General features: G+C 39.4%; 1 protein-coding gene and 1 long non-coding RNA gene across 6 annotated transcripts; one reads left to right on the forward strand and one right to left on the reverse strand.

The window, feature by feature from the left end:
• The first annotated feature begins 3 nt into the window (after positions 1–3).
• znf821 (zinc finger protein 821) lies at positions 4–23938 on the forward strand. 5 transcript variants are annotated; one of them, XR_015776634.1, is made up of 7 exons: positions 4084–4501; positions 11704–11835; positions 11979–12097; positions 14025–14120; positions 16176–16342; positions 18603–20391; positions 20450–23938. XR_015776634.1 is itself a non-coding variant. In XM_042491023.2 (6 exons), the coding sequence occupies exons 1-6, from the start codon at positions 140–142 to the stop codon at positions 19555–19557; spliced, it is 1473 nt and encodes a 490-aa protein (XP_042346957.1). In that variant the 5' UTR covers positions 4–139; the 3' UTR covers positions 19558–23938. The 5 variants fall into 5 exon arrangements, 4 of the variants coding, with proteins under 4 accessions (XP_042346957.1, XP_042346887.1, XP_042346732.1 ...); XM_042491023.2 differs by lacking the exon at positions 4084–4501 and adding an exon at positions 4–143 and having other exon boundaries at positions 18603–23938; XM_042490953.2 differs by having other exon boundaries at positions 4080–4501; positions 11982–12097; positions 18603–23938.
• Positions 7155–20802, reverse strand: LOC148190411 (uncharacterized). Its single transcript, XR_015776639.1, has 3 exons — positions 20665–20802; positions 8615–8682; positions 7155–7957 (listed from the first exon to the last, which is right to left on the reverse strand). It is a non-coding gene; the product is annotated as an uncharacterized LOC148190411 (long non-coding RNA).
• Positions 23939–24814: the final 876 nt, after the last annotated feature.

The raw sequence follows: 24814 nt of genomic DNA on the forward strand, positions 1-24814 counted from the left end.
GGTGAAAGAAGCGCGGACTGGAGAGCTGAAGTTTATCATCACCGTACAGTACAGAAACGTTAGCCTGTTGTAGAGGACTTCTTCAGTCTGTGCCACTGCCCGAGACTCCCACCTGATATGCCAGTGCTCACTGGACACCATGGGTAATAGCTCATTTATGCCTTCTTTATAGCTGCTGTCTAGCTAGTGATCTTGTCAATCGCTCTTGCATTGACTATAAAGGGCTAACGTGAGGCTTGTTATCTTTAGCCAGCTAGCTAACTAACGGTATCTCGTTGATCTCATAATGTGATCGACTCTAAATAATTGTATTCAACCATGCTGGCTATCTGAGCATCACGCTATGTCATCTGTCACTTGATATATAAACGGCGTAAATTTCATGACACGACGAGATTATTTTGTTGAGATGGCATATTTTCTCTTAACCCTGCGGAAGAATACATTTTTACCCTGTCAATGTCGTGCTGCGGTCCGTTTACTCGTGGCAGTCAGTGATGACGACTACATGAAATGTTATGACATTAGCAGTTCAGCGGTGCGGCGCGCCACCTAGCGTTGTTACTGTCCTGTCCAACAAATTATACTGTAGGCTGGGTTTACTATCAGTTTATTAAACATTAGATAACGTCAGCTTTGGTCTTAAGTCTTATTGAGTCTTTTATAAAACGTGAGGTCATTTTTCAAAAGTCAGATTTCTTCGTAGTTTGAATGTTTAACTTACATTTTTTTTTACAAGATCATTACAAAAATAATGATCATAAAGATACAGATGGACAAAACAAACTAGGTTTCGGCCAATATTTGTTTTTCAGGGCAGATGCCGATACAGATTATTAGTAGTTAATGAGAACAATAACTGATATTTAGAACCAATATGCATTTAAAATAAAAATGACAATCTTTCTGTCAATATTTAGAGTTTGGGATATAACAAACTCCAACACAAAACTTTAAACGCCGTAAGCAAGTGTTTAGTCAGAACTGAAACATTTGACATATACAGCAAGTTCCCATCAAGTCTTTGTATCAAGTCAAGTGAAATTTTTAAAAACAAAATAAATAAATAAAAATAACTCCCTGAGGTTTTACAAAGTAAAAGTTCCTCTCATGTTGACACCTTTTTGCACTTATTTATTAATTCATTTTATTGGTAATCATTAAAATAAAATACTGACACAGATAAACAGCAAAATGCCAAATATGGGTCTGTCTATCTAAAACTAAATTATAAAATTACATTCACATTACACAATGTCATGTTACATCATATTATTGCTATTTAATAAATGTCTTAAAAGCTTTTTTAATTCTTAATCTTAGCTAACAGGGTGCTATATTGCTGAAAGTCGATAGTAAAGTGCAGGACAGTTGGTTTAGTGTCTGACCATTTTTGTCTTATGAATTTCTACAGTACAAAATTACATTATATATATTTATTTCAATATTTATCTTAAATGTTTTGGGGTTTTTTTTTTTAGAAAGTTGGCGACATTAATACAAAAAAATCTGGTGTAAGTGCATTGAAAAATAAGTGACAACTACTTTATTTTTCCAACCCACAAAAATTCTATTAATCATCAGTAATCAGCTTAAATCTTTACTCGGATCAATTCTATGTAATATCTTGAAAGATAATTTCTCAAACTTGCTATTTATACAGTATTTAATCTAAAATTTCCATGCTCTCTCCCACTGTATATCATTAAATAGTATGGCCCAAAATATCTAGATGTGTCTTAAAGAAGGCCACTTTTATGTTTCCAGGATTAAGTGAAGTGACGTTAATATGATGAAAAGATTTTGATTGAGCTTGTTGTTCATGTATTCACACCCTCACTGTGATAAAATGACTGAACAGGGACTCTACTGGATCAGAGGTGGAAATTACCTCATTACACACTTCCAGCTGTTTCCATGTCATATGGAAACACTGAAGTTATCCTGGAAGTATCTAGTTATGTATTCTAACATTAACTTGCCGTAACATTTTTAATCATCAGTGACATTTCTGTTGTTTTGATCTGCCGTTCCTATCATGTTTCAATTTAGGATTAGAATTTTTAAAAAAGAGGGAGCTTCTGTGGTGATGGGCAATTTTACAGCACGAAGTATTGCTTTGAAATAAGGGTTAAAGGACATGTTAAAACATAGTTTGTAGTGAAAGATATTGGATGTCATTAACCTTACCTTTAAGGTAAATATTTCTTATAAATCAGCCTTTATTTAAGAAATGAATTCATACATTGATATTTGGTATTCCTGTTCAGGCTCAAGGGAGGTAGGAGGTTATCCCATCTAAATCTACTAAATCATCACAGGGCTTCAAAACAAATGGGTACTCATAATTATAAAGAGTGTCAAAAATAATCTGTGGACTGTGGCTGAAAAATAAAGAGGGTTATTTAAATACCATAGGAAAACATATTGCATAGCGTTGAAAGCAGATAATTTGATGCTAATTCTCAAGATCAGCGTATTAGTTTAATGTGGCCTTTCCTTTTGGACAATGTTATTCTTTTGTCTCTCCTCAAGACAATTTTTTGAACCATACGCAGCACTATTCTCAGTCTTACGGTAGACTTCAAAGTTCATGAATCAACATTACACCAGTGTTTATACAAGTGCACACCCATCAACGTCACTTTTTCACATTTTTGAGCTGCCAGCCCAGAGGCTTATCATCTGGGTGAGCAAACAACACTCCCATCAACATTTATCTGCTTTAGAGGCCTGCATCACACAGCAAGAATGCAAAGTTACTCAAATAACTGTTGTGTCAGATCTGGAACATCAACCTAAAGGGTTTGTTCACTAAAATTCAAAAGCATTTCTACTTAGATATCCCCGGTGGTACAGCCATGTTGATGGTTTTGTTGTTATGTGCCCAGGTTTGCCTCATCCAGCTCTGAGATTTCTGTCGCCATCCCAAAACAATATTTTACTGGAGAGGAGAGGAATTTATTTTTTGTTGCTTCAAGCAAAAACAGCAATGTGACTTTCCAGAAACAATGTTTCGTTATGGATAATCCATGCTATCAACAGTTTTCATTGGATCTGCAGACACGGTCTTTGTGATTTGGCTGAATTGATCATTAAAAATCCATCCTGCTTCATAGAATCATATTTATTAACACTAGAGCCTTATCTTCTGATGATATAAGCGCATCCCAGCGACAGTACATCCATATTTGTATATTTACAGTTGATAAGTGACAAAATATTGCAGCACAGAAATGCCAAAGATGGGTATGTGGTCATTTATTTAGAAACAGTGTCGCCATTGCGTAGTTTGTCCACCAGAGAGCACTGTTACGTTTTTTTCAAGTGTAAAATGTCCTGCACATAACTGGATTTCAGTCCAAAAATAACTGTTGAACGGATATTGGCTTTTTTTTTTAATAGATATGGTGTTGGTATATATTGGCCTGCTTTACTTTATGTTTGACAATTTATTTAACATAAATAAGTAACATACTTCAACGACTTTACTCCTTTCTCCGTAAAGGAGAAAAATGTTTATTTTAGTCAATGAAAATAATTATTAAAAATAAGAATGATGAAATGATGTACTTACTGTTATCCATCTTAATACCATCATAATAGACTTATTTTAATTTGCATTATTTTTGATTATTTTAGACAAAGAATAGCAAAGAATGCATGATATTTACACAGAATTATCAGCTCAGGCATATTATTATTATTATTATTATTATTATTATTATTATTACGTAAACAATCATCTTTATTTATATAGCACTTTTCAAGTTTAAGCAGTAAGTGCTTTTGAGATTAAAATATTTACAGAATAAAAATGAAATAAAAACGAGATCAAGTTCAAATTTAAATATTGGGTAACAGCAAAGTAACACTCAGATATATGAAGAATTTATATTTCGACTACTCATATATATCACTTATCTATAAAAATAAAATAAAAAAACATTTAGATTTAGATAGCCTATATGTGGAAAATGTGAGGGATCTCTACACAGTCGTGTTTTCTCCCACACCAACTGAACTCCACATCGTCCCTGCATATCCCACAATCCTGTTCGGTGTAGCTTCTCTGCTTTTACGTTAGAGATCAGCTGAGCTCGTGCAGCGCTGCAGTGAGTGCACGGGTGCCAGCGGCTCGGGATCGGAGCAGCTCGGGGCCGCTCGGTGTCTCTGTGCTCGGGCTTGGACATTATTTTAACCCCCCTGATCGACCGGAGACGGATTTTTTTTAACGGCTGCAAGAATGTGACCCTATGCATCACGTTTTTTTTTTATTTTCTTACCCCGATTCTGCTGATCGAGCAGACGATTTGATCACGCTTTTTTTAAAAAAAAAACATTATTATTATTTCGTTCATCATCTGTCCCCTCAGCGCGGAAAACACCTGGACTGATCTCAGGGTAACCGTGCGGGGTTTGGAGGAGATTCCAGGTTTTTTACCGGGAGTGGGCAATAATATGTCCAGGCGAAAACAGACCAACCCCTTCAAAGTTGACTGTAGGTATTCCAGGTATTGTCCTAATGCTATTTCACGCGTTATTTATCCATGTCACGTCTATAATCCATGTATACTTTGGCCGTTTGACAAAAATGTGCTGAATTATTGTCGTTTCTGTGGCCACATGTATTAACAGCGTTTCCTTTGCTTTCCTTGATGTCCGCTGTAGCTTATAGCAGATGCATGAAGATGTATTAAACCAAAGACAGGATTGCTCATTACATGCCATCACATACTCATATTCATATTAGCAGCTGCAGGCAAGTGTCATCATTTTTAAGGATTGAGTTTTCATAAAAGCAATTTTCTTGTCAGTTTAGGGATGAATATCTCGCTTTCATTCTGGTTTGTAGTTTATGTGAGAATATAGCACAAGGCTTTATTGACAGATCGATGATTTTTTAAAATTATGTGTCTTTATATCACAATGGCCCATTTAGTTATTGTATTGATTTACTTACACATGCATGAGAACAGTGGAGACTGAAGTGGACAGCAACACTTAATGCCGTTACTTGACTCCTGGAAACCTGAGAAAATTAGCTTTCTTTCCCAAAATACAGGAGCAGCTTAACGAGAAATGGCTAAAAAATGAATAAGAAATTATTAAAACATTACAAGAAAATTACCCAAAAATAGGCCAAAAAAAAGGGAAAGAAATAAAGAAGTGAGAAAATCAAGAAAGAAAAAGTGCTAAAATTCAATTAAAAATCCTATTTTTTTCTCTGTAGCATAATTTAAATATATACGAATTATTAATATAGTTTTTTGGACATTTTCCCAACTTTTGAAAATCTAATAATGTCTCTGCAGCTAATGTTCAAGACAATTTCTTCTCACCCTTTACTACTTGTATTTTTTTATTTTTCTGAAATTTGCCACACATTTCTAGCCCGGTTGTTCATTACCTTTTTCCTATGTTTATAAAAAAAATCAAGCCAATTTTCTCAGGTCCCAATTGTTTAAAGGCTTGTGAAAGGCGTCAGCAAAACCGATGTCGATCTAGGTTTTAAACACAGCTGTCATTACTTTTGACAAACTCAGATAGATCAGTATATTTATAGTGTTGCTCATCACCTTGATCTAGTGCCCAAGGCCGCAGACAGTCTTGTGACATACTTATGTAGACATCTTTCCTTTGAAACTGATAATGCGTGCAAACTTTTGGTGGCATGTTTGTCAACTTGTAATTTCTCTCACTTTTTGCGTGTTTTCCCAGTAGACTGATTCACAAGAAGCCCCATGGTAGTATCTTCCTGGAGTCAGTCTGTGTGTCATGGCTTGCAGCTAACCACGTTTCTGGCTTCTGGCTTTTGTTTTACGATGTCATTTCTGCAGATTAATTGAGCAAAAATACGTCTCAGAAGTCTCATCAGTACTAGCGTAATGATGATCATAGGGGACAGGCGTTTCTATTACACACTGCATGATGTCAATTCAGTTTGCTCTGACATCTCAGCTTCAGAACAAGATGACAACAAAGCAGAGCAGTAGTGTTGAAACAATTAGTTGATTAATCAATTAGTGACATTTTTTTTCTTTATTTATTTTTTTTTTACATTTCTTGGACTGTTTGTTGTATAAAATAAGCAATTTAAAATATTTCAACAGATAAGTTGATGATGACAACAACCATTATCAGCACATTAAGGCACATTATCAGCAAAAACGAAGAAAAGCCTCAGCTACTCAAAATATGTGCAGTTGCCTTGTACGTTACAATAACAGTTGTCGCTAAAATCGATGCTTCTGTCTTCTGTTTTCTCCCTTTTTAGAATGAGATATCTACAGTATATCTTGGTACAATAAGCCTATTCATACACATTTCCCCATATTGAGTGTTTCTGAGTGGCACATTGTCTTAACCGTGCACAGCCGCTAGATTCATCGTAATATCACGAGATCACGCGAGAAGCGTGGGGCATGAGATCACATGAAAATCCAACCATCTGGCGCGCCAGGTTAACATTGGCCTTCTTACCCCAGATCCATTTTTTTGGTGGACAGCACGCTAACCTCTGAAACAGTACGCGTTAGTCCACAGAAGGGGATTGCCCAGTGTAATCTGCTGAAGTTATGTATGCTGCAGCCCTCCTTTCTAAACATAGTTTGTCTAAACTGGCGTTGAAATGCATCCTGCGACTGCAATAATCCCTGTGAGCTAATGAGCTCATTTGCTGCTCTGTAACACTTCTTCAAGAGTCCAGAGACGGAGCTGAAAACCCTCAGGAGGGCCTGATACAATGTAGTGTTGGCATACGTTAGCACACTTCGTGCTGTGATAAATGCCGAAACATTTTTTATACTTGACAAGCCATACCTCCTGCCGTGTCACTGGAGTGTGAGTTCAGGCACAGTGTTTTGTACAACGACTTTGCCTCAGCTTTGCCTTGGTAGTTTTACCTGCCTTTTCTTGTGAGGTATGAATTGCATGCACAGAGCTGTCCCCCCTGAGAGGGTCAGACCAGAAAGACAGACTGACAGACCAGACAGGCAGGGAGACAGTCTGACAGGCAGGCAGGCTGACACACACACGCACGCGCACACACACACACACACACACACACACACACACACACACACACACACACACACACACACACACACACACACACACACACACACAGGGAATTCCAGACAATAATACAACAGTGCTGTCTGTCTAGCTATCTGTGTTCCTCCTTGAGTTTGATGTACAACAACAGCAAGAAAAACAGCATTATGTAAAAGTTAATTAGAATTGGAGCTGGCGCATGCTTTATGAAGAAAAGTGGATATGTCCTTCAGAATGACAGTAAATAGACATCAGTATGAGGGCATATTTTACTGTGAAAAAGAAAATCTTAGTGGTAGAAATAACTGTTGAAGAGTTGACTTTAAGAACTGTGCAGGTTATTTCTGAACTTTTCAGATAATTAAGTGTACATGTACTATGTTTGGGTGGTACAGAGGTGACAATTATTGTTAATTGAACTTGCATCTAATATAAAAAGTACAGTTTTTCATACATCTGTTCTTGTCAAGTAGCAGAACTTGCTTTGGAAAGAGCTAAAAATAAGATGTTTTCTCCCAAACGTTCTCCCAAATTAACTCAGCACAAATGTTTCTTGATTATCTGCGATTGCCGCTTGCTTTAACAGGGACAGTGTAGTGTTGTGGCCGGATCGAAAGTCTAAAGTATGTAAATATTACTTTTCTTTTGAGATTATTGATTATTGGGATAAGTTCAATCCAATCAAGTGTCAAACTAACTAAAGGAAGTCTTCCACAAAGAGAAACTGGTTAATCACTTCACCTTCTTCTTTGTAATATTAGGTAACCAGTTAATCAGAGTGAGAATTGATCAGACGTTAGGCCCACCGTCCACGTTCTCCTGTGTGTGGATGGAAGACAGGGGCCCCAGCACTTCCTGCAGATTCAGACGGTGTTGTGTGTGTTTTTGGAGGGGACGGCGGCTGAAAAGGAGAAGGAGGGGGTTTTGAATTCAACAGGACCCCCATTGCTTGGTGTTTGAGTAGAGTTTTGGCATTCTATCTTTTGTCTGTTTTGTTTTGCGCGCTCTCCCCTCCACCACCCCACCCCTCCTCTCTCCCTCTTCTGTGTGTCTGTTGGCTGATGAGTTTGTCTCTTTGTCTGGATTCAGTCAGACACTGCGTCACCTCCTGCCTACAGACACACAGACTCAGAGATAACATCACAGTGGCAGAGACTGAGGGAGGGAGGATGGGGAGGGAGGGAGGGAGGGAGCGAGCGAGGGAGCGAGGAGAGACAGATGTACAGACAGAGCCCTCACAGTGGGGGGATGGGTATCTCTCACACATCAATCATTGGCTATGTGCCGTGAAGCCAGCTTGTTGTAGTAGTTCATAGTTCAATACTCTGACCCACTCTACCAGTGCTAATGAATGCTTTGATTTCAATGGGAAAAGTGCCCAAACTGTATTCACATACTAACTTCTCGCCAGCAGCTGAACAGTAGAATGACAAACCTCCTCAAGATAATACCTCTGTTTTCCTCAGAGAGAGAGAGAGAGAGAGAGAGAGAGAGAGAGAGAGAGAGTGTGTGTGTGTGTGTGTGTGTGTGTGCGCGCGCGCGCGCATGTGTGCAGTACCTCAGGATTGTGACGAGGGCTGTAATTACTTCTGTCAGTCTCAAGTAACCAAAGTCAGGATCTCTGATCTGTGTTGATGAAGAGAGCACACATAAGAAAAGAAAATTAGGTTTTAAGCTATTATTAATTTTTAGAAGTGGGATGCTCTTGTGTATGAATGCCAGAGGAGCTTTAAACAAATTTTCCAGTGTTGGCAGTTAAATACAGGGTCAAGTGTTAAGAAAAGTGAAGGGATTTTGCAGAACCAGCAAAGCTATGAAACAAAGAGTGGCATCACAAGGAGTTAAGTGAGCCACATATGGGCTGTCATGGTATGAAGCTTCATCCTCCCCCTCAGAGCCGATGCTATAGATATGGAAGTAGTCAGAGCTTCATACAAGCAGGGAGGACAGAGGGCGAGCCAGGCTGTTCAGTGTGTGGGTGGTACTGAGAGAGAGAGAGAAACACACTACTGGGTAGCAAGGCAGTTAGCTAGAGGAAAAGAGTGCAGGCTGCTTCCCCCATGGGACTGCAGCATGGCTGTCGAACAGAGCTAGCATGTATCAGTGAGTGTATATGTATGTGAAAAAGTGGGGGTTGGGATGCAAATGAAGTTAATGTGCATGCATGTATACGTCAGTGGGCTCGCCTCGCCGACTTAGCATTCATTATGTTCCAGTGTGTGATAGTGGAGAAGTGGTTATCATCCACGTCTTGAGTGGAGCCCAAAAGTCTCTAGAGAAATGTAGAATTGTTATTAATTTATCATTTTGGAGTTGTTGTGGTGTTGTATCACAGGTTTCACTTTTATCGCCATTGTGCTAATCATATATGTGCTAATGAAACAACAAAATGTTCTAAATCAGAGGCCTGGAAACATTTCATGTGTGTTACTGTGAACAAAACCTGAACTCTGAGCTATAGGCGAATGCACCAGTGTTGAAAAATTCATATCATCTTTTGGTGCACTCTGATGACAGTAGATGCTGTTTCTATGGAGATAAACCACTCATATGCTTGATACAATGTATGGGGGAAAAGGAGATTTTTGTATTTAAACAGACTTCGTTTATAGGCATGTGTAGCTCTATATAAGATATCATGAATCAACATTTTAAAAAGCAAATTATTTGTGACATCAGTTCCTCAAGAGGCGGCCGTGCCACCATGGTGGACAGTCACAGTAGCGTCTGTTGACTGTTGACATGTATGTTCTCCCTGTGTAGTTCACGGTATGCAGGAAATTACAATACGATGTTCTACAAAAACTGTCTTCCAAATTGTAAAACCTGATAGATATGTTTCGTCTTCCTTTCTCACGGTCTGCAAACATAAAAATCATTGGGGGTTTTTCCAGTTCGTCAGCCTGTTGCACCAGTTTCATCTGCAAACTTGACTTGCAGGCATTTTGTTATTGATTCATTTGTTTGTAGGAATATCAGCAACTAATATCAGGACTTTTGAAAACAACGATTGTACGGTTTTACACCATCCAACTCTGATTTATCATCATCATATGTATATCGTCACGTAATACATGTTCTGGACAACCTGTTGGATTGTTAATGGATAGAAAACAGAGAAATATCTGGATTTGGTCTATCCAGCAAATTATACTGAACAGAAATTTGAATGCAATGCTTTTGATTTTGCGCCCATTTTCATAGGTTTAAGTTTTGAGCTAAGACTTTTTTAATGAACTCAACTGATATATTTCTCTCAAATATTTGGCCACAGCAAACAGGAACAGCTGATGAAACAACTGGTTTGTATAACCAAAGAATTTCTGCACAAATCTTCAGAAATCAGGGAATTCAGGGAAGCTCATCTGTAAATGGACTGTACCGTACTTGTATAGTGTTTTTCTAGTCTTTTTGACCACTCAAAGCGCATCCACACTACATTGTCACATTCACCCATTCACACACACATTCACACACTGGTGGCCGAGGCTACCGTACAAGGTGCCACCTGCTACTCAGTAATCATTCACACGCACTCACACTCCAATGACGCAGCATCGGGAGTAATTTAGGGTTCAGTTCCTTGCCCAAGGATACTTCGACATGTTGTCCGGAGGAGCCAGGGATCGAACCGCTGACTTTACAATTAGAGGACTACCCGCTCTACCTCTAAGCCACAGTCGCCTGTGTGCTTGTGGTCCTCATTAGGCTCTTGGCAGCAGTTTGTCATTGTAAATGACTGAATGTACTGCCAAATTTAGGAAAACGACATGGGGATGTGTTATGATGGTGAAATGAACATTAAGATCACAGACACGCTCCCTTAAAAACTCACACTTCAGAGAGTCCTGTCGTTGTGCCCATCCCAAGGCACCTGTGCTGTAATGATGCTGTTTAATCAGCATCTTGATGTACCACACCTGTCAAATGGGTGGATTATCTTTGAGAAAGAAAAGTGCTCGCTAACAAAGATTTTAACAAATTTGTGACTAAAATCCAAGGGAAATATATCTGTTGAGTACTTTAAAAAAAAGTCTTAGATCTTTGACTTAAACCTGTGTAAAATAAGACTGAAAAAGTGTTGTTTAAATTTTGTTCAATATAAATACCTGACATATGAAGGTGTGATGCAAAACAAAAAAATAATGCAACATTGCCAAAATTATTCCAATACACTCAGAGGATAGATTCCACAGTATGATAAAATCATATCTCATATATCGTCTTAATTGCCACTAGGGGTCTGCCATTCTGTCGTTGACAATAAATCAGTATAATTTTTATTATGATTAAAAATTAATAATATCACTATAATGGCAATATTCCGACTTGTTGAGATAATGAGGCACTGTTATGCAAGGCAACAAGCATGGCTGAAACCAAAAATGCCACCAGCTCTGTACTAAAAAATTAAATGCAAACTGTTTAATTTATGCTAACATTTAAAACTTTAACACTTATTTAGTTGCAATTGTATATTCTTGAAATTAAAAATGAAATGTTTTTTCTGTATTTTTTTATATCATCAAGAATATCATTATCAAAAAAAATAAGAAAAAAACCCTGCAATATTTGCCACCCCTAATTGTCACCCACTCAGTGGAAACACTTGTCTTACTGACTGCTCCTCTGTCCTTCTGTTTCCAGGGCCATTCCACACTTCAGGCATCACAGGACTTCAGCACGCTACTAACATGGATGGCAGGGACGAATTCACCGAAGACAGTGAATGCTGCAGCAACAACTCCCAGGAAGTACAAGAGCAGGATAGCATCTCAGGTACAGGATGTCGGGATGGGACCGGCGGGCGGGCTTGATGGACTCTATGGGACGTCCTCGGACTGAGGGGTGTTAGTGAGAGTAAGCCCTGCTCTGTGTTCTGTTGTCTGTCTGTATTGATAGGGCTGTGTTTGCCTCCATAGAAGACAGCGATAGTGACCTTGACAACCACGGTGAAGACTCATCCTCCAACACCTCCGCTGACGACCACATGACCACCAAGAGATCGCAGTGCCGCCTACAAGGAGCGGGAGTCAAAGAGGTGAGTGCCGCTTTTCTTTTTCGTAGTGACATTGTTTATTTATTTCCCAATACTTTACCTCATCTTTAAATAGTTTCAACCTCTGCCTAAATGTTACACTACAAGCCAAAGTACTGTGAAGTTGGTGGTTTGTTGTTAACATACAAACAAGACTCCACAGAGATAAATTATTGACATGGATCTGCCCTGCGTCACTGTGTAGGTGCCCAGTTTCATTTTGGAACATGTTGCACGACTTGTGTGGGCTGTGAAAATGATAAACTTAATAACCAGAGGGTTTTTCTCCAACTCTCAACCACTAGTTGTGTGTGAAACAGGCAGCAGCAGTCGGTGTGAATATTTATGTGGCTACAGATGTCCACTCAGCCTAGAAGCCTATGCCACTGTAGTATTTGCTGCAGTTTTAATGGATTTAATCAAGGCAAGGCAAGTTTGTTTATGTAGCACCAGTAGACAATACAATTTAAAGTGCTTTTACAGGGGAAATACAAGAGAAATATATATTTGTTGGCATTGATTGAGTTATTTTTATGACATGATTTTATTTTATTTATTGCATGTGATGTTTTGTCTTTTAATTTTTTATATGGACCCTGAGTCTGGAAAAAAGGATTGATCGATTGATTGATACAATATCTTGAAAAGTATCATTATTCAATATTTTTTGATACTGCAGAAAATTTGACATTGAGGGCACAAAATGTAAACATTTTATTAAAAGATAAATATAATAAGACTATAACAACATAACAATGACTTTTCTTTTCATTGTAAGCGGGAGTAGACAGCCTCGTTCAAAAAGCAATAAAGTACAAGTAAAAACGAAACAAACCTGTGCCACAAAAGTGTGCGCACAACTAGAAAAAATAAGACAAGTGACGAGAAGTCAGCGCTGTGAGTGAGTGAGAGTAGGTGGAGCTTTTGGGGGTGCAGGAGAGAAGAGAGAGCTGAAAAGTTGTATCGATAGTATCAATATGAAAAATGCATTTTGAAACCATTTTAAATATTCAGAATCAATATGTATCGATACATTGATATTTCTGACAAGACTATGTTGTACTAACTGGAAATTCACAGGAAATATGTTACATCTGGGAAAAATTGCAGATGATTTGACTGAATTACTGTGTGGGTCAACAGTAAGAGGAAGTACGGATATCTCTTGTATCTTGTTTCCTTTTCATCAGCTCATCTGTTAAAACTGTCAAACACAAAGTGGGTGTCAACTAGTTGTACTCCAGTGCAGAGATATACAGCATATTTAACATTCATATGATCATCGTTTTTGTCTGCCCAGGTTTAAATGTGTGTTTATTAAGCTTGTTAAACATCTATTTTGAAAATGTCACTACCTTGAGATTTTTGTCAAGTGAGTAAAATTTGGTAGATAAACAAGGTATTTTTGTTCCGCAGCAAAACACTGTCGTGTAATGATTGAGCACATCTGTGGGGTTTTACAACTTGTCACTTTTGTCAACCAAAATACATAAAGCCCTACGCAATTAAGAAAACAGCAAGTACTTCAGTTTATTGGGATTGAACAGAACACCCCTGGTATCAGCCAATATGCTCTGTGCCAGGACCTTCTGTTTGAAAATGTTCTGTATTTCAGCTTGTGTGTGACTCACATCTGTGACAGCACACAGCATCATGGCACTGTTTGTGAGTCACTGGGGCTTGTGAGAATTTTGCTCATTCACACTTGACACATCACCATATACCACTCGCAGAAATGCTCCAGCTGGAAACGTGAGTGAGTAGTGACTAAGACCCAGGAAAAAATTAGTGTTGAGTATTATTCTGAAAGCACCTATCATGTGATGTTAATAATCAGTTTTGCCTTGTCTCAGTTTGTTTGATTACACTTGATGTCGCGATGTAGGTTTGGCTCCTGAAATGTGTTTTAACAATGCTTTGTTTTCCTCAGGAGAGCGAGGAAGGGGCAGACAGCAACAACTTTGTTTGTCCTCTCTGCACGCTGGATTTCAGCAGCCCTGAGAAGCTCATCTCCCATGTCTACCAGGTGAGTGACATTGTCTCACCTGCCCTAATCCAGTACAGAACCGTAAAAACAAAGCAGCTTTAGATCCTTTATTGCAGTCTGTTTCTTATAAGCTAGAGGAAGGTCATCACCTCTTAAACCCACTAAGTAGCTTTCAGACTCAGTGCTTCAGTGAAATGCAGGTTGAGGGAAAAGGTACTGACTTGTCTGATTGACTGCTTACTTTTGTCATTTATAGGAGTCTTACAGTCAAAAAATCATATTCAGTGCCAGATATCTTTAAGATGATTATAGATTTGCTGAAGCTAAATGACCACTTATGCTGTCTTAAAAATGGCTGTTTATGTTTCATATTACAGTAATCCACACCTTCCACTCTCACTGTATGTGTGTTCACCAATGGCTGTGAGGTCTCACTTAACATTCAGCAGCTGATTTATACCTTACTTCAGCATTTGCAGAATTCACACAATCAACACTGCATGTATTTTTTTGCAAATGTCAGGCAGTTTGTGGTTCTTGCACTTATAGTTGCTGAAATACAAGTGTGCAATCTGTCACTGTAATGTTGAGCTATTACAACTCTGTCTGCCTTGTTAATTGGTGTGGAATGTATGGAGAGAGGCACGAAACACAACATTGTCAGTTTTCACTGTTACAGTGGTAATTAATGGCATAGCTAGTTCTTTGCACTAGGGACCACATTTGAATGCTTCTCAACTTGTTTGTAATATTTGAAATGTCCTGTCGTTTAATATCAATTCATATAATATATTGTCAAAACATGAATTTATGTTTCACATATGATGCACATATTGTACATATTTTGTATTCTTATTGTGTTGTAGATTGTAGGACAATGTACATACTTTTATATTTCTTGAAGTGTATATATTAGTTTTATACTCAAGCAATATCACACTCGAGGTCATGCTGTTATATTGTATGTCATCACAACTTTGATTCGGTTGTAGGCACAAGGCCACAGGCCACAGGTCACGTGCTGAAGATAACATAACAGCCCTCACAGCAGCTAGCTGAAGAACACCACTGTCGCCAATGTAACTAAGTGTCTTTTGTTCGCCTAACTGGATAACTAATAAAAAAATAAATAGGACTGAAGATGGTGTGACAGCTTCAACAGCAACTGCTGCCCTCTTATTTTCCTTAACCAAAACTCCCACACATGTATGAGCCCCCAAAATATTGGAAGTGCCCGCCATTACTTTCATTTACTGCTGTATGGCAACTCCAGAGGGACACACAGTAGGCCTCCAGAACAGTCTGTTACACTACAATCTAGAGTAACATTAGATAACTACCGGCCATTAATGTAGACCTAATTAATGGTTTAGAACAGCTATGAAGCAGAGTGATACATCAAGCGTAAGAAGTCCCAGTGACGCTGTACTGTATATTAACACTTATGTAATGATTCTTGACCAATCAAATTGCTTGGAAGGAACACTTTTTTTTTTACACACTCTATATACTTGCCATGTATACATATTTTATATAATATTTTACATAGTGGTGTTAAAGATTTTACATAATGCACATATTTTAGTTTCATATTTTACATACTCCTTATCTTCATATCTCTTGTTTCTACTTTTTCATTATTTTATATGCTTTTTATCAGGGTGACTGTAACAAATCACAATTTCCCTCCTGGGGATCAATAAAGTATTTCTCATCCTGGTGCTGATTTCCTCGCATGGCATTAGTATTCAATTTAATGCATTAGATAACAAAATAATGTTATGTATGCTACCTGCTTTTTCTAAAACATTCCTTCTATTTAAAAAAAAAAAAATACTAAATCAACAGGCTTATAACAAGCTCAGAACTACACATTACATCCACAACATCAGCAATGATTATTATTTTTTAGCAGTCATTAAATTTGATATGATACTGTTGCTAATAATAATAACATGCTTATTCAGTATCAGTATTTTATAATTAAGAAGATATGGTCTTTGAGTTCATTCATGTTAAAACTGTGCTTTTAAATGTGTCCTTTTGTCCAGTTTTTTTGTCTTTAGCCTGTTTTTTTTTATCTGTCTTTAACAGCACACGACTATGATGAGCAATAGCAAGAGCTATGTGTGCCCAGTGTGTGGGCGAGCCCTGAGTTCGCCTGGCTCGCTTGGACGGCATCTTCTCATCCACTCTGAGGACCGCCTCTCCAACTGCGCTGTCTGTGGTGCACGCTTTACAGACACCAACAACTTTAACAGGTTCGGCTCATCTCTACTGTATCTTTTGTCCTAAGTCTTCAATGCACATTGCTTTAATGTTTAAAGAAAGAAGTATAATGCAATGTTTATATAAATATATATACTCACAGCACCATTAAGTAAAAAAGTTTAAGTCAGCTGAATCCACAGTTTTTAAGTAGATAAAGGGCAATTTAAAAAATGATCATAATAAATGGATAGTATAAGATACACTGTTTACATGTTTTGTTACTGATCATATTCCGGTTGTTTTGATTAATCATTAAACATTTAAAAGAAAATCCAAGGGTTGTTCGGTATCCTGCAACAGATCCTTTTATTCAACAAAGTCAGCTGACATCACTGATTCAGCTGGAGAAACAATTTTTAGTATTCGAGTCTAATTCTTCCTAAGACATCAATGAATTTGGCAAGAGTGTGGTGAATGACTAAGAAATTAATCAGAAACTGTAGGATGTGATCCATCAAAATACAAACATTTAGGCTGACTGTACATCCAACCAGGTGATCAAACCCATCAGAGGGTGAGCACTGTGCAGTCTAAAAATGAAAATATGTCTTACATACAGCACACTGAAACACAATGGAGCTGTGGTTCTTCAAGTGTGAGATAAGGCAGGATGCAAAACATGAGGGATGAATAAAATTAGTACTGCAATGACAGATTTAATGGAAATAAACTAGCATGTTGCTTAGCAACGACCATTACGTTTCACATTTAAACAACACTGGCAAGGTCAGGAGACAGTAGAAGGAGAAACATAGTGAGAAGCCTTAATGTAAAAGCAACGAAAAAGAAAAAAATGCATGAGCTGTTATCGTTGGTAGAATCAGGTGTTACCGTGAGTAAAACACCATAAGTGTGTAGAAATTGAGCACAGATGTACAAAAGCTACAGCTTAGTTGTGTGTGAAAACCTGTTTAACTGTGAATAAATTAACTTTCAGAGCATTTGGCATGTTTTTGGTTCCCATGGTGTATTTCTCCTGTCTTAGTTAACCGCTGGTGATGTGACGCAGTGATATGCTCATCTCTGAAACAAATAGTTACGGAAATGAGTAAGATGAATTGTCTGATATCAGACAAAATTGTCAACTCATTACACTCGTTCAACTCGGTGGAGTGGGTGGATTTAAAGGTGTGGGCCAGAGAAATAAGATGAAATGAGTCATCCTTTCCCCCACTTGACACGTAGTTTCAAATCATGTCAATCAAAGCAGCTTGACACATGAAACCAGAATTAACTGTTGTCTAAGAATATGTGACCATACAGACCAGGTTGTGGTTACAAGCTGTTGGCTATTTGCATACAAGAATACAATTAAAAGTATTAAAAGACTGGTGATTGTAGCTAAGACACAATGTTCAACTTTTACATTAAGTATGGACAGTAAGATTGGATCATGAATTAATCACTAAGTTAAAGTCAGGCCCAAAAAATCAAGTCCCACCATACATGAACCCATACAGTTTCTGTCCAAGCCTAGCCTGAGCCCGAGCCATGGCAGCCGTTTTGGGCCCGAACCTGAACAAAATCCTGGATTCCTACTGTAAAAGAAATACATAGTATATCTTCTAATATTAAAACATTTACTACAGGCCAAGGGCTGTTGGGTTTCCTCACACCACTTCTCCTTCTTAATCTCCTCCTTATTTTAATAGTCTGTCACTGCATACATGTCAGGTTCATCTGAGCACGCTTCACCCTTCAGTGTGTCTAGTGGGCACTGTCATGCCATTCATGGAAATGTGGCGCGCGGATGATGATCACTGCTTTTCACTTTATGTTACACGCATCTCTCTCACTGCTGGGGAGGCAGAAGGAAACTCTTCCAACCAAAGTTGCTTTGCAGCCCTCCTCTATCTCTTTCTCATTTCCAGTTCCTCTCTGGCTTGCACTTTCTCTCTACCCCCCAGGTTCTCCGCTATATTACACCGTTGCGCTGTCACTTCCCTTTCTCAGTCACAGCCCCCCAAAAAACCCTCACAGCCCCTGTCTCTTTCTCTCTTGATTCAGTCATTTAAAACTACTGTCCTTTATACATGAGAAGAAAAAAAAACTGCAAAATTGGTAAGAACCTGACATGATTCAAGAATGGGGGCAGTAGGCAGTAATGAGAAATTACAGCCTGGAAGAAAAAGACATCTACACGAGAGGATGTGGAGATCAGGAGGTCAGATTAACAAGGGAGAAAATGCATCAGAGGTCTAAGGGGACATATTAATTTATCCAGCTAATCAATACTGTGTCTATTCTCAGGGAGAAGCTTAAAGATGTCCTCGACACAACCAGGATGGATGTCACCGATGGGAGGGACACCTGTTCCATGTCCCTCTCCAGCAGCCCCATGACCAGCTCAGACCAGGGCTCTTGCTCTTGTCACGGACCGGGCCCCAGTCCCAGTTCATGTCAGGGTCCTCGCCCCTGTCAACCACCTGACCCCAACCCCAGCCTTTGTCAGGCCCATCGTACCTGCCAGGGACCAGGCCACATGCAGAGCCATTGTCAAGGCCCCAGACCGTGTCATGGCCCGGGACCATGCACAGGCTCTGACCAAGGGCCCTCCTTTCCTTCACTGCCCGACAGTCTCCTCTCTGAAGGGCCATCACTGGCATCTATCCCTGATGCTCTTAACTCCTCTTCCTCAGGCTTTCCTCCCATCCCCGACATCCTCAGCCCTATGCCGGTGTATCCTGCCGGAGTGCTGCTGGTGTGCAACAGCTGCGTGGCCTATCAGCAGCTAGTAGAGGCCCAGTCTCCAATGCGAAAATGGGCTCTGCGCAGGAAGAACGAACCCTTGGAGGCCCGTCTGCAACGTCTAGAGCGTGAGCGCACAGCAAAGAAGAACAAACGGGCATGTGAGACAGAAGAGGAGAGGGAGCTGAGGAGGCTGCGGGACCGCGAGGCCAAGCGCATGCAGAGGATGCAGGAATCAGAGGAACAGCGGGCACGCAGGCTGCAGAGAGACAGGGAGGCCATGCGTATGAAGAGGGCCAACGAGACACCAGAGAAGAGGCAAGCTAGGCTTATCCGTGAGAGGGAGGCGAAGAGGATCAAGCGACGGCTGGAGAAGATCGACCCTGCTCTGAGGACACAGATAGAGCATGATCCTGCTGCCATGGCTGCCCTCACAGCAGACATGAGTCTCTTTCAGTTCCCCTGCCCCATGCCTGTCCCCTCCATTGATAATGGTCTGTTCATGAAGCTGCCCTGATGGGACCAGGCCACTACGGGGGGGGGCAACTGGCCTCCAGCAGCACCAGTAACCTCTGCGCTCTGCCATCAGACTGCCATGGTCACAGTGAACCATTCCTCGCTGGTTTTACTTCCAGCTTCTTCTGTGTCGAACAGCCTCACAGACAAACTGCTTTGTTAAATACAGCAAAAACTACTCCAATTTCTAATTTATTACAGTCTAGAAAACCTTGGGAACAGGGTTGAGAATGTTTCATATTGTATGGATGATGACATAAAAGCATGTTGTAAAGAGATTTATCTGTTCGTCAGTGGGCTAGCAGATTTAACACAATTCATTCTAGTAGGAGCAGTTATACTTCCTTTTCGGGGGAAAAAAAAAGTTTTTGCACATGGACCTTCAGTGACAGGAGTGGGGACTTTGTAGCCACAGCCCCCCTCCCTTCTGGTCCACTCCGCCAGCCCAGTGACTCGAGTTTACCGGTAGCTACACCTCTTTCTTCAAGCTGCCGCTGTGGGTCCCTGGGAAGTTCATATTCAGTCAAACTCTACTACCTCAGCTGGCGCCGTGGTCGCGCCCTCTGTCTTGTGGCTTACTGCGTTCCAACTCCAAGCTTCCAAAGCTCTACATGTACTGTACACTACTACAGAGGATGCGGGTTGTTTTCCACAATTTGCGTTTGCATTTATTACTGAGGCCCTTCAGTGAGGCACAAACATTCACAAAAACACACCAGTTCCACATGTGTTTCCCAGGTTTGATTATTATGTTTCTAAAGGTCCAGTGTGTAGGATTAAGTGGGATCTAGCGTTGAGGTTGCAGAAATTAAACTCTTGTTGGCCACTGCGGTGGGCGATAAAAAAACGCCAAAGGCTCTATCTAGAGCCAGCATTGAACTTGTCTGTTCTAGGCTACTGTAGAACAACATGACTGACTTTGTTTAAGAGGACCCGCTCCAAATATAGATAAAAACAAGTCAGTCCAGCAATACTTTTTTAGTTAATCGCTGGAAGTGACAGCTGTTGCCTAGCAACACAAAACTTTCTCTTTTAACTTGGAGCAGAAGGTTGTATGTTGTGTGTGTCTCTGGACTTGTCGAGGCGGAGGAGTAGGAAGAGTCCTTACCGGCTCATAACTGCAGTCTCCGCCGCCTCCAGCTGAGGAAACTCTGGCTCCCGTCGCCGGTGAAGGGAGAGGGCGGGTCAACCATGAGGTTTAGACCAGGTTTAGAGTCTGTCAAACATCCCGTGCCGGGTTTAAAAGGCTCCTCGTCTCCGCGCCACATCTTCGTAACGTTGTTGAGCGCAGTCTTGAAGCACCACGCCGGGGTTAGCAGCTAGCTATGCAGAGGCAGCTAAGCTAAAAACAACAGCTGCACAGAAAAGTCCTCACAGCAGCTTGTTGAAGGACACCGCCGCCACCAATTTAACCGAGAGTCCTGGGCTCGCCTAACTGGATAACTAATAAAACAATAAACGGGACGGAACAGTAACTGCTTCCCTTTTATTTTCTTTAACCTAAAACCCCCCCCTCCACTACAGGGCAACTCCAGAGGGACACACAGTCGGCCTGTCTGTAACACTACAACCTACAGTAACGTTAGAAAACTACCGACCGTTAATGTAGGCCTAATTAACGGTTCAGAACAGCCGTGCAGCGGAGTGATACATGCAGAGTTAAAAGTCTTAGTGTTGTACTGCATATGAGCACTCATGAAGTGACTCTGATCAATCAAATTGCTCGGTCGGAACTAACTCTTGAATATATATATGTTGTGACTGTGTATATATACACACACACACACACACATATATATAACATAAGGCAGCAGTTATATATATATGGTATAGATATATATATATACAGTCAGAACCCCAAAAAATATTTTAAGTTAAAAATGTGCTGCTTTAACTAGTCAGTCACCTCTGTGTAGCCTTGTGCCGTTTCATAATAGCATATCAACACTGAAGTCAGTGTGTGGCGCTGTGTCTAACATAAGGCAGCAGTTACGATTTAAATCATAATAGACATCACAATCTCTGATACTGTAGTTGCAAAAACACCTTGTGTTTGTGCTAGTAGCGTTCTGCCAGTAGTAGCCTAATAGTAGTAACTGGATGTAATGTCAGTTGTGCGAGTACAAGAACTGTAAGAAGAAGATGAGGAAGCTAGACAGTGCCTGGATGCAGCTAGAAATGTGGCCAGATGATCATGGTTTGTATAAAAATTCAGCACGGTGACAATACAGAAATCTCATACACCATTTCTGCCAATAGATGCCTCTGAATCCTACCTGCTGGACCTTTAACAGATGAATGAATGTTTTGTCCTGTTGAACACGCCCAGTGCTGATCAACATTCCTCCTCTCACCTCTTGAGTTGTACAACTCGATGCATTCGCCTCTTTACATTCTCTTTGCCAATATTTGAATTCTTTTCCCTACATCGTTACACTCCGAATATATTGCCAATGTCGTTTCTTTTTTACTTTCTGTTACAGAGCTTTTCTTTGGCTCATAAAAATTTCAGTCTGTGCTGCTGTTATTGTACTGTACAATACATTAGTTACCTCGTATATATTTTGGGCTCATCACATTAAGGAATATTGTGCTAAAATGTTTCGTTAAGTGGTCACAATGAAACAGTTCATGATATGATACTTTACTTGAATTCTGCCCGCAAAGACACATTTGTTTTCCTCGCGAGGAGTAAATCACAACATGAACGTGGGTTAGTATTATTATTATTTAGAGGATCATACACAGATGATGCATCCTCTGCATGCAATTTGTGTAGCATTCACATGCTTTGTAAAGCTGCAGTACCTTCAGTGTATGTGACCTGAACCACTTCAATTGGGGTTGATTTTATCCTCTGTCAGCAGAATTGATAAAGATATTTATTGATTTATATGACAGAGGAACTCATTTTAAACTGTTTGTTTTTAATTCCCATCCGTTACTGAGCACTGGGGCTAATCTTATGACACATGCAGCCCAAACTGGGAGAGAGATTTTATCTATATTCATTAACCTCATTCCAGCACATATTTATGCAATATGATGTGAATATATTTTTCTTGTGAAAATGTTTTGGGTTATTTTGTTACAGTCGGTGGTATAAAGTTGTTTTAATGTTTAAATTAGAGGCCATGTCTGGATATCCCTCATTTAATTTCCTGCCTGCAAGGTTACCTCCAATTTTTCTTGACTTCACTTCTCCAGATGCAAACATTTACAGTGTCAATAAGCAGTTTCTGAAATATTCTTCACAGAAAATCAGAGACAAGGACAAGTACTGGTTCTGTTTGAGTCACTCCTAGACGAGAGTCAATCTACCTGGCTGTTTGTTCCAGCAGATTTTTAAAAAAAAAGGGGAGAAAAAAAAAGGGATTATTTTTGTGTTTCATCCTCAGATGCTTTTCTAGGAGTGCATCAAACCTCTATGCAACAGATGTGTTATTTATTCCATGGGAAATTAATTCACTTTCCACTGAAACTATGCAGAATGCGACTTTAATTTAAACGGACTTCAATGTAAAGAGTTTAGCTTCTCAGGCAATTTAACTCAGTGAGAGGGCTCAGAGCCTGGAGACAACACCCTGGTCCATAAGAATCATTTAGTGATCTATCATGTGATTTGATAGCAACCGTTTTGGGCAGTTGTGTGACTTTTCTAGAGACGCTTTGTCTCCAGAGATGTGTTTTCTCTTCCTAGTTCAGCACATGAAAGCAACAGGGTCTCACTGCCATCCTATTCATGACATACTGTACCAAGGGCAGATCGGTGTTCTCAACAGAGGCTTCAGGTGTCATTTATTTCTCTCTTCTCTCAGAATATGAATACTGGGTATTCTCAGAGGTTGCTCTTTGAAATTGCTGTGATCCCCTTTGTCCTACAGTGGACCAATGCGACAGGAAACTGCGGCGTCTGTGGTCTGACATATTATTGCAAAGGACGTACTCTGAGCTCTGGGGTGTTGCTGGTGTTTTACAAGCAGCGCTCTCAGTGCGGATTAGGTAAGCACTGCATGTCGTGAAACTGCACTTGTCCTAGAATGGTTCAATATGAGCTTGTGTTCTACTGTAAGTTTATGCCTGCCTGTTTTCTACAGTTTAATCAAAAGAAAAATGTTGTTAAAAAATGTTGGCCTTTCTATATTAATTCTATCAGGATTTCCTCTCAATGTCCATGTTTACAAAACAAATCTCTCTGATAAAGGCCAAATGAATGAGCTAAACTGCTATTGAGAACATTCATGCTTGCTGCGATATCAATGCATTCTGACTGGATGGCACTTTAGGAATGCCATCCTCTGTTACTGGATTAACAGATGTACAGACCACGATGAAACCTGGTAAAGAATGTGGAAATAAACATTGACTTTACTATAATGGTAGTGTCCAGTGTCACCTCTCTCCTCCTTTGTTTTATACACGCAAATACATTTGTGTCTTCAGTGGATACAGTGTCACACACATTTCTTTAACAGTGAGGGGTCTTCTTTTAAAAAGACATGAGGAGGTGGAGTTTTAACAGAAAATATTGAAGAAGAATTATGGCGTCCTTGTATGCTGCAGGTCTTGCAGAGGCAGTGTGGTGTGTTATCCTCTGTACTTGTACAAATATAAAACAAATAAGTGATGAAATACCTAATTGTGAAATGAAGTCAATACCAAACACTTGGTTTTGTTTAAAATTAAATAGCACAAAAATGTATAGCATTTAAATATTTCACTTTCAGAACCATCCCTCTGAATTTATTGTGGGTTGAATTTCACTCTGACAATTTGAGAAGTTCATTGTAAGAGTATGGATTTCAAAAATTCAAGGTTCAAACTTTAAAATCTCCAATATTTTTTCAGTATATTTAAATTTTGTGGAGCCCCTTTAGTTTAGTTTTTTTTAAATTTGTGCACACAAAATTATAACTGCTCCCACAAGATAATTATTCATAAGAAAATAAATGGGTCGAACCAGTTAATGATGGTGCGCTTATTGAAATATCACCTTTCTGGACTTTAGGAGCTCCACAATTTTGCTCAAATTTTGACATAAAAGAAACACAAAAAATTCTTTCGAATTATGCTGTCTCATACAGTTCAAGTGACTTGTTTTTTTATTTTATTTTTTTACTTTGACTTACTTGAATTTTTAGATTAGAATTTGATTTTGAGTAACTTGATCATTTTGAGTGATGTAGTTTATCTAAAATAGAGAAACACCCTAAACCCATCACTTCAAAAACCAGAGAAAGAAAAAAAAAAAAAAAAGA

This window comes from Plectropomus leopardus, chromosome 1 (assembly GCF_026936395.1).
Source record: "Plectropomus leopardus strain MGB_pleo_1.0 chromosome 1, ASM2693639v1, whole genome shotgun sequence".
NCBI lineage: Eukaryota > Metazoa > Chordata > Actinopteri > Perciformes > Serranidae > Plectropomus > Plectropomus leopardus.